The sequence below is a fragment of the Colobus angolensis genome, unplaced genomic scaffold, assembly GCF_000951035.1.
Source record: "Colobus angolensis palliatus isolate OR3802 unplaced genomic scaffold, Cang.pa_1.0 Scaffold232, whole genome shotgun sequence".
Classification (NCBI taxonomy): domain Eukaryota; kingdom Metazoa; phylum Chordata; class Mammalia; order Primates; family Cercopithecidae; genus Colobus; species Colobus angolensis.
In genome coordinates this window covers 836,440-846,439 of record NW_012115511.1, presented here as the reverse complement: position 1 = coordinate 846,439, position 10,000 = coordinate 836,440, and the positions used below count along the sequence as shown (strand labels likewise).

Sequence of the window (10,000 nt, the reverse complement as noted above, 5' to 3'; positions counted from 1 at the left end):
GACAAAGCTGATACAGGAAATGATGGTAACTGAGAAATGGAGGTTGCATCGAAGAATACTACTGGAAGAGCCCTCTGATGGAGGAGGCCAGCATGGTGCCTTCCATCCAAGCTCCTTTCTCAGGAGGAATGGAGAACACTCAGGCCCCAAGCTTTGAAAACAAGAGTTGGAAAGGAATTGAGCCAAACCATTAGAGCACACAAGATAAAATTGGAGATTTGGAGATTTGTGGAAAAGTGAGACTGGATCTCTGATTTTGTGACAACATCATGCCGTTTCAGAAACACAGAGAAAACCTTGCTTTTTCAGCTGAAAAGTGGTAGAGCCTCCACTCTCCTATGCTTAGTTCTCTTTTGTTATGGGGCTGTTCCAAAGGAGACACATCCTTTAATTTCAAAGAAGACTTACATGGGGGAGGACAGCAGGCATGGAGGGGAAATTGCAGCATCCCTCTGCTCATCTCAGGAACATCTAGTTGAAAGCAAACCCAATAGTCTTAGCCAAAGTCCCCAACAGCAAATCAACCTCCATGCGGAGAGATTCTTGGTCCAAATGAAAGAACATAAATATGAGAAAAGTGGGCTCGTCCTAACACTCTTTCTATTATCTAACACTTTATTTTACTTGATTTTATCTTTCTTCTGTAATTTAAATGGCAGGATTAAAGGGGAAAAGCCACATAATTGAATTATCAATCACTCGCAATAAATCCAATTCCAGGGGTCAATGGGACAGAATACAGCAGGTAGCCTGAGGTGGTAATATTTTAATAGTTTACATATTTTTTAAAGCAATATGCTGGAAAATCCATGTACTCTTTGTGCACACACAGTATGACTTTTATGTGTATCAAATGCACATGGGAAGTAGCTGCACTTCAAAAATCTTTAAATGTTTTAATCCAAAAGTACAGATCCAGTCCACATTAAGGACTAACTGCATGTAACACTTAACTTCTTGAGTGGATGCAGCATTCAATAGACAGGGTGTGAAAAAAGGCATCCACACAGCTACTAAACATCTTCCCTAGTGCTCTCAAATACTAAAAATGGCTGAAGCAATTTATTCCCACTATGTGGGCTTTCTCTTTTACAACTAAGTTTTATAAATCCCTCAAAATAAAGTATTTAGAATGGAAATCCTCCTTCGCTATAGTGGAATTAATAAATGTTACTGATACAGCCACTTGTTGGGTTGTTTAAATACCTATATACTTAGAGCTATATATAATCATTTCTCAGTTAAAATGGGAAAGAGATGGAACTAATCAACAAACACAGCAACCCACAATATTCCCCCAACTAATTCTACCCAAATGCTTCAATCTACAATCTATCTAACTTCTTACCAGAACAGATAAAACTAGCAATGTAACTGTCACCAACTGCCAGTCCCTTCTCTTTAACTGCAGTGCTAAACAGCACTAAATGCTCATGAAGGTAGTGGGAGGAGAGGCAAATGTGGTAAGAACCGACCATACAGACATAGCCTCCCCCAAAACACACTTACAGACATGAAGAGTTGAAAACCAAAACTGTGAGCGCCTATTTCATTTACAAGAGCCCCGCATTCCCATTTCTGTGTAACTGTGGAAAGTATGCCCTGAACTGAATTGGGGATGGGGAAAACATCAATATTCTGTCATCTATGCTACAGTGCACCCACAAAAGATTCTTAAACTCACTATCCATATTCTGATTCTTGTGCCCAATGTGGGAATTAAAATAAAAAACAGAAACCAAAACACAAAACAAAACACTGAGCGCATGTAAAGGAGAATTTTAAAATCTGGAAGTGTAACCCCTTGGTCACAAGCACACCAACTCCTATTTCCTTTGAGCAACAGCAAAACATGTCAAACCCTTTAATTTGACTGCTCTTCTAAAAGAAAGAAGAATATGCACATCACACATTTACATAGGTTTACTAAAAAGGGGTGGGGCTTACAGTTTTGTTTTTTTGTTTTTTTGTTTTTTTTTTAAAAAAAGAGAGTGTTTTGAGTGTAACAATACTGATTCAAAACTGAAATGGAAGACAGTTTCTCCCTAGAATACTTTAGGGTTTTTCAGAGTCCTTTTCCATAAAAGGAATATATTTGAAACACATCTCAGTTAGGTACTGAGATGAGATTGTTAAAATACATACAGAACTAAAAAAACAGCCAAAACAAAGTCAGCTTAATCTCTTCAACTCCTATTGATTTACGTTGGTTGCAGTCCCTTTTTCCTAAAGCCTATTGCATAACTGCAAGGAATTTGCTTTCTTCCGCTAGGGAGGTCAGCAAAGAACTCATGTCCCCTATAGCCATGTTGGTGGTGCTCATGGACAGTGCTGGGAATGGGAGGGAGGCCCGAGGCGTGGTGAGGCGGGAGGAGCTATGGGAAAGGTTCTGAATGACGCTTGGGCTCAGGGCCCCTGACATCAGGCTGGAGTGGTCCCCATCGTCTATGATGGCATCGAAGTCAATCTGTACCCCTTCCAGGTCATGGCTGTCGAGGCTGTCCACTGTGCTTGTCACCTGATTAGCACCTGGGGAAAGTAACTCAGAGTTTTTGGCGCTGGTCCCCTGTAGCAGGCAGCTGGCATCTGAAATGGAGAATGAACCAACTTTCGTGTCTTGCTGACTGAAGCCCACGGTTTGGTCATAGAACTGACCAGAGTAATTCTGCAGATTAGAGCACAGCGGATGCAGTGGCCCTTTCATCTCCATCTTGATGCCATTCACCCTGCAGGTCTGACTTGTGTCACTGAGCTGTCCTGACTGCAGAGCAAGGCTATCCCTTGGCATAGCCTGGCGCCTGCTGCCCCCAAAGCTGGCACACGGCTGGTAGCCCCTGACGACTGCCAAGCTTGACGGCTGGCTGCCCATGCCGTGAGCCCCTGGCAGGCAGCTCTCTGGCCCTTGATAGATGTTGATGTGTGAGGTAGCACTAACCTGCCCAAGCATCTGCTGACCGGGACGTCCTGCCCCCGGATGCTGCATGCTGTCGCCGAGGAGCTGGTGAGCCAGGTACCCCTGTCCCACCGGGTCCTGGGTCTGCATGCCATTCACCATGCTGCCAGCTGACTCATTTGGCGCTACCGGCAGGCCGAAATTCAGCTGGCCCCCGCTCCCTTGCATGGGGGTGCTCTTCAGCTTTGAGGCTTGAATCCCGGCACCACAGGCACCGTCGAGCGCACCAGGGGCCACCGGTTGCCTGTTGAGGCAGTTCCCATACTGCGGGGCCTTATAGGGCTGTTCATGGAAAGTGTTTCCACTGGCGCCACTTCCGGGGCTGTTGTGAAGCATCAAGTGCTCTGGGCCAGCGTAGGGGTTGCTGTTCTCCCCGAGGGTCTGATAGCCCCCAGCAGGCCCGCTCCTCAAGGGGTTCTGCGGGTGGACGACCATGCCGTTGCAGAACCCAAAGGCGCGAGTCTGCGGCACAGCGGGCCGCGGGCCACACTTGAGCTTGGAGGAGGACAGTTCGGCGCTTCCGGAGCTGACTTCGTTCCACTGGATGGGCAGGTCGGTTTTGCTGCCCTCGGGGCAGGGCTGCTCGAGGGCATGGAACTGCTGGCCAGCGTGGCTGTCTGGCAGCCCGGGCGCGTCAAAGTCACTGGGCCCGTGGGGCACTTTGCTCTCGTCCGGGAGGGTGCTCGGGAAGTGCTGCTCGTACCCTGCTTGGTTCTGGGAATTTAAATACTGCACCACGTCGTCCGGCAGGAAATCCTCATCGTTCAAGTCGGCATCGGCGTCCATGGTCAGGGACTCCAGGGTGACGTTCTCGGTGATGCTGGGAGGACAGGGTGACGAGTGGAAGTTTCGGGACTGGCTGCCCTCGGGCCGCGTGTAATTCTGAAGCACGAGGCTGCGCTTCTCCGCGGACGGGGCCATCGCCGGGGGGTTGCAGCTGCTGAGGTTACTGAAGCGCGGGACACGGGGCAGGGCCAGGCCCTCGGAGCCCGTCCGCACGGGGTCGCTGGCCCGCCTCACGCCGTGGCCTGGCGCATCGTGCGGCTGCAGGTGGCGCCGCCCGTAGCCGTGGGCTCCCCCGTCACTGCACCTCCTCGGGGCATGGACTGGAGGCAGGGCCACGCCAGGCTCGAGGGCATCCCCGAGCAGCGCCAGGCGCGTCTTCAGGCTCATCCTCTCCATGTTGGGCAGGGGCGTGGGTGGCGGCCCTCCTGTGGCAGCCGCGTACTTGGCCTTGAGGCGGTACTGCTGGGCGGGCGTGAGGCTGAGCAGGCTGGGCAGACCGTCGCTCTGGCTGGCCTCACTGGAGCGGCGCGAGGCGTCGGTGGAGATGGGGTCGTAGGAGTCGGCCACGCTCACGTTCTGCGGCCGGCCCTCAGCCTGCGACGCCTCGCTGGAGCGGCGGCTGGAGAAGCAGGGCGAGATCCCTGAGGAGCGGCGGCTGCTCAGGTAGGCGGAGCTGATGGTGCTGGCGCTGCTGTCCCTCCTGTTGAGCATGTTCAGCATGGTGACGTCCACCCCAGAGAGGTCGCTTCTGCCCGGGAGAAGCGTCATGGGCCCACCCAAGCTGCAGGTGTTGTTGGACTGTGTGCCTGGAGACAGAGAAAGGGAGAGACCATGCGGAGAAATTCCCTTCGAGGATGACTTATACCAGGCATGAGCAACCCTTTTCTGTAAAGGGCCAGCTAGGAACTACTTTTGGTGTCCCAGGCCACATTGCCTGCCTCACAACTACTCCGCTCTGCAGTGTAGCCCCAACACAGCCACAGACAGCAGTGAGCAAGCAGGCGTGGCGGGGTGCCCATGAAACTTTCTTTACCAAAACAGGGGCGGCTGGAGATGGCCGCAGGCTATAGTTTGCTGATGCCTGGCTTAAACAAAACAGTAACAACTCCCTCAATTCAGTGAGGCCCCTCCCCAAGCACAGTGCAAGGACAAAAGGAATCCTGTGATGGGTACACAATGCTTGAGTTGCAGGCAAGTCCCCAGGCAAAGGTATTCCACGAGTTTCACATTCACGCTGAGGGTGTCCTGTTCATGCCACATCCTATCAACAGGTAACACTGGTGTTGGTGCAGGGCAGAGCTGCACCCCTTAGGTGCTCTCAGAAGCGTAACCTCAGAAGTACAAACTGACCTGGGGACTGACAATGGGGAGGGATTTTTGACTTTCCTTGAACTGGGTAAATATAAATAAAAGTGGCTGCTAACCTCCTGGTTTTAAATTTTGAAAACCAGAGACAGAGTTCCAACCACAGATGCCTCTACTGCTGGCATTCCCTTATCCTAATCTAACAGTTATGATTTCACCATCAGAATATGAGTCATGCACAGTCACATTTTTTTTTTCTCAGTATTATACTGTTCCTAGCTGTTTTTAAAATATGGACCATCCAAAAAGGCAACTTGAATGGGCTCAACATTAACGGATGGTTACAGCGTCATTTTAGGACTAATGGAGAAACTAGCAAACATAAAACTGAGGGTCTGCATTTAAAAGAACAGAAAAAAAACCCCTGAGCAGATGCATGGTCTGATGTAGAACTCACCATTTCCTATGAGAGGAGAGACCGCAGGGGCTTTAGGGGGTAGAATGGGGTTCAGTCGTGGAAACATTCCATTCACTTGTTTTAGCCTTTCTAGTTTTACGTGCTCCATCCATTTGGTCCCTGCTGGGTTTCTCCTGGCTTGCAAAGCAAGGGCTGTGGTTGCAGTGGAAATGGTCGAGTCCATGATTGGGGTTTCATCAATGGCACTGAGGTCTCCTATACTACCTCCATCGGTCAGAGGAAGCTCGAGCCCACTGTTGGAATAGTTGCTGATGGGGGACTGTTGGCTGCTGCATGAAGACTGACCACCAGGGCTTGGCTGAGATGTCTGTTGGGGTCAAGTGGAAAGGAAAGAAATGTCACCAGGGAGGGTCAAGAAAAGCGAGCCAATAATGAGAGCTCATGCATATCAAGATCTTCAAGATCATCAGTTGGTTGAATGAGAAGAAAAACTATGCTCTGGTGAATGGAGCTGGCCACTTTTGGCCAAAATGACAGATGGACCACCAGGCTGATGGGCACTGGGAGGCAATGGACAGCACAGAATGCTAGCTATAGTGTGATTGGCATGGTATCAGCCATGGAATCCTGCCCCAATCGCCAACTCTGCAAACACACTTCCTCGGTTCCAATCCCATCTCCACCACTTTATTCTTTGGGCATATTACTTAGTCACTCCAAACCTCAGTTTCCTTGTCTATAAAACGGGGACCGTTTATTTCAGAGATTGTTGTCAGGAATTAAGTGTGAAGCCCAGAGAGCATACAAGTATAAAAAGACCTGGATAATAGCAATTGGCTCACAGGGTGTTAGCAATTATTATGATCCCAGGTGGTTTTAGTCTTTAGGTTCCTTTTGCTCAGCTGGAACATAAATGTAAGATATGTGCCATCAGCACACATTACCTCCTCCAACAAGAGCCCCTCTAGGCTGTTCAGGGCTGGTTAGCCAAGCTCTTTGTAATCTCTCCTCCCTCCTTCCACATTTTCTTGCTTTTGTAGAACCTCAACCAAGGTGTCAGTAAAAGCAGTTGAGAGAGGTAAAACTTCAATCATATAATAAGCTCGTGCTATATTCAGAAAGAAAGAAAGAAAGGCTGCAGATCACAGCCATCATGAGTCTGTAGAATGATTTCACCATTCCCCTTAGTGTACTCCCTAACAGTTCACTAGGAGAATTAGGAAATGATTCCTTAACCCCAACCAAGTAGACTCTGTAAGACAATGCTGCAAATAATGGAATCTTAATCTAGTCCACCCGGTCCTCAATCAGGGAAAGTACTGCCTCCTCTCATTCCCAGGGCTCCTGGAAATACAGGGTGGAAAGCCTGGTGCCCCAATGTCTGGGGATTACTATATAAAATGGCCTACAATGCACAGGACAGTCACACAACACAGAACTGTTCTATCTGAAGTTGCAGCGGTGTCCTGGTTGATAAACAGTTGAATCCTTTTTGTACAGATAAGAAAAGTGATGTTCAGAGAAGTTTAGTGACTGCCCAAAGTCACAAAGTGAATGGTGCAACTAGCCTGGACTCTTAGGCCGGCTACTTCCATGCATCTGCAGCACCTTCACCAGTGTTGCTATAAACACTGACAGCAGCCGAAAGGGAGAGTGCTTTATGGAGAGATAACTACACTCACTCGGTTACAGAGTACTGTAGTCTCAGGTGGAATGCACAGTGCCGCCAGGAAGGGCTCTTCCCTTTGGAACCCGTTCACTTCTTCTGCTATCATGGTACATACACCCAAGCAAATGAACACTTTTCAAGTGAGTGCCGCATGGTACACTAACTTTGTCCCGGGCAACCAAGCAGAGCCAAATAAGATACACAAATTTGATCATGAGTATGTGAAGCCTTGCTTAATTTTTGGCCTCAGCAGAGTGCTGGAGTGCCAGACCACCTGCTCCTTCCTGAGGTACTTGTTTCCAGAGCTTTGGATGTCTTTTACTTCTGTGCTGTGAAATCAGAGCGTGTGCAAACATGAACCTGTGCATTTTTGTGAACACACAGGCAGACACACTTCATATAAGGCACAAATGCACTCACAACTAGGAAATTGCTTCAATGAGCTTCCACATTTAAATAGAGATCACATTGCTAACAACAAATGAAGCCAGATCTTCCTCAAAGAAGGTGGTGCACGTCTGGTCTAAGGATGAATTTGCATTAATACAGTAATGAGTCTTTCAGAACATCTGCTTGGTAGGCCCCAGTGTGATTTGTTATGGAAACCTAGACAGATAGAACAATGAATTTCACCAACTAACTCCACATTTTTCACATGCTGAATGTTCAAAACACATTGCTTCTGTATTTGAAACATATCTGAGGAATGTTCACTACCAAAGATATCACAAAACCACAAAAACTAAAGAAAAATTAACACAAGTAAATGTCAAAAAAATGAAAACAAAACAAAAAGGACAGAGAAGCCAAAATTCCCTCACCTTATTACCCACTGTCCTTAGGAAGTGAGAACAAGACATTTAGGAGCATTAGACAGAAGAGATGTTGCATTAATAAGAAAAAAGAAGAAATAATTTAATTTATAGCATGATGATCAAATCAAAGACATGTTTTAAAGAAAACTAGAAATGTAAATTTCATGTTTATTGAGTACATGTCTATGAAGATACCTACTTTTAAATGCGTGTGAGTATATACACACATAACATCTGCTATGGAAGTGTGATTATTAACCTCACTGAGCCTCGGCTTCCTCAAAATATGGGCATAGTCTTGATCTCTATGGTTTCTTTTAGTCCTATGGTTCTAAGTTGGTGCCAAAGTAATTGTGGGTCTTGTCATTACTTTTAATGGCAAAAGACCCACAATTACTTTGGCACCAACCTAATATGATTGAATTACTTTATAAAATATTTCACACAGTGGGGCATCTCAATGTTGCTGAGCCAAATTGCTATAACTTTTATTTCTACCGATTTTCTTTTTTAAACAATGGGTATCTGAAGAGAAAATGATAATTTTCTTGAGCTAGGAATGCGCACTAAAAGTAGAAGAGATTCTGGGTTCTTGGAATATCCCAAGAACATAAATCATCAGTTTCATGACATAATCTAAGACTGCAAATTAACTTTCCTTGTTTTGTGAAACACTTGAGGGTAAACTGTCGAATGTTCTCTACAATTATTATACAAGTAGGCTTTATTTTAAGAATAGACATGTGCTCCCCTCCAAAAAAAGTATATAAAACACAGCTTATGAACTGATTAAAATACAGTGATCAATCATAATGTATAAACATTTTATTAAGATACTTTTTTAAAGCAAAGTACACCTACCCATTGAGAAATCATGATAAACCTGGATAGCCGATTTGTGTTATTTTTGGCCAGACTTAATGTCATTCTCTAAGACTCTTAAGAGTTCAAAGACAAACTCAGTTAAGTCATTAAAACACAGCCTCTCACCCTCCCAATGGTGAGACTGTACATTATTTCCTGCCCACACGTACTGCTATACAGCAACATCACTCATGAATTCATAGGTTGCCCATCCAGTAGGCTGCTCTAATTTTAAGAAAATACTGACTTTAAGTATAAATCTGTTGGCCTGATCGTTTCCATGCATCTGGGAGTCTGAGCATGAAACTTCTCTCTGGTACACTTCCTTCACAGATTAGAGTGACAGCCCAGAACCCAATATATTTGCACAATTAAATCCATTCTATGCATGGCCAAATGGGCTGAATCTCCTCTACTATCTACTCTTTTAATTTTTCTTGTTGTCTTTGAAATTTCTAGGTATTTTATAAAGTCACATCCATGAAGCGAAGTCACGAACTGAGGTTTGAAAGAAGCTGAAAGAGTAGCAGAGCCCACATGTCATATTAGTCTCCAAACAGAAAGAGCTGCCTACTGAATCTTTCAGATCCTTCTCTTGTGCTCTGCCTCACTGGTTCAGGCCCAACAGCAAAAGTGGTCTCCAGTTTACCCAGTCCCTAGACTGGTACTGGAGTGGTTTCCTCAAAAAACAAAAACAAAAAAAACAAACAAAAAATCTCACCCCTGCTACACCATTCCCTTCCCAACCGCTGTGCTCCTCCTCCGCCGCCTTCTCCTCAGCTCTTCCCTCTGCAGTGCTGAACTCCCATTCCATGGCCTCCTCTGCCCCGACTGACTGGCAGTCTGTCCCTCTCTTGAATCCTCCTTACACAGACTTGTGTGTAAGCCCCCATCACACTGCATGGTATTTGTTTTTCAGCCTGTCTATCCCACTGGACTGTAAACCCCTGAAGAATATGGGCCATGGCTTATTTACCTTGGGGTCACCAGGGCAAAGAAGACAGAAAGCATGTTTACAGGAAGAGTCAGTGAATGATTTTCGACATTACAGACACGCTGGAGAGAGAGACGGTCGTGTCTTTCTTCCTTCCATGGCACAGAGGTATGGTTCTGGGAATAATTTTAAAAATCAGGAAACCTAGAAACTCTTTTTCTGAGCTGATCAACTTCAAGTAAGCAATCCAGGTCAC

At 46.4% G+C, this 10,000-nt stretch overlaps 1 protein-coding gene across 2 annotated transcripts in view; it reads right to left on the bottom strand.

Moving 5' to 3' along the window:
• Positions 1 to 1,908: 1,908 nt before the first annotated feature.
• Positions 1,909 to 10,000, bottom strand: part of GLI3 (GLI family zinc finger 3) — a 306,231-nt gene continuing 298,139 nt past the window's right edge. For both annotated transcript variants that reach the window (XM_011944494.1, XM_011944495.1), the window contains 2 exons: positions 5,502 to 5,829; positions 1,909 to 4,545 (listed from right to left, as the gene is read on the bottom strand). In XM_011944494.1, the coding sequence (XP_011799884.1) occupies positions 2,234 to 4,545; positions 5,502 to 5,829 (2,640 nt within the window). In that variant the 3' untranslated portion in view covers positions 1,909 to 2,233. The remainder of the gene's footprint in view (positions 4,546 to 5,501; positions 5,830 to 10,000) is intronic.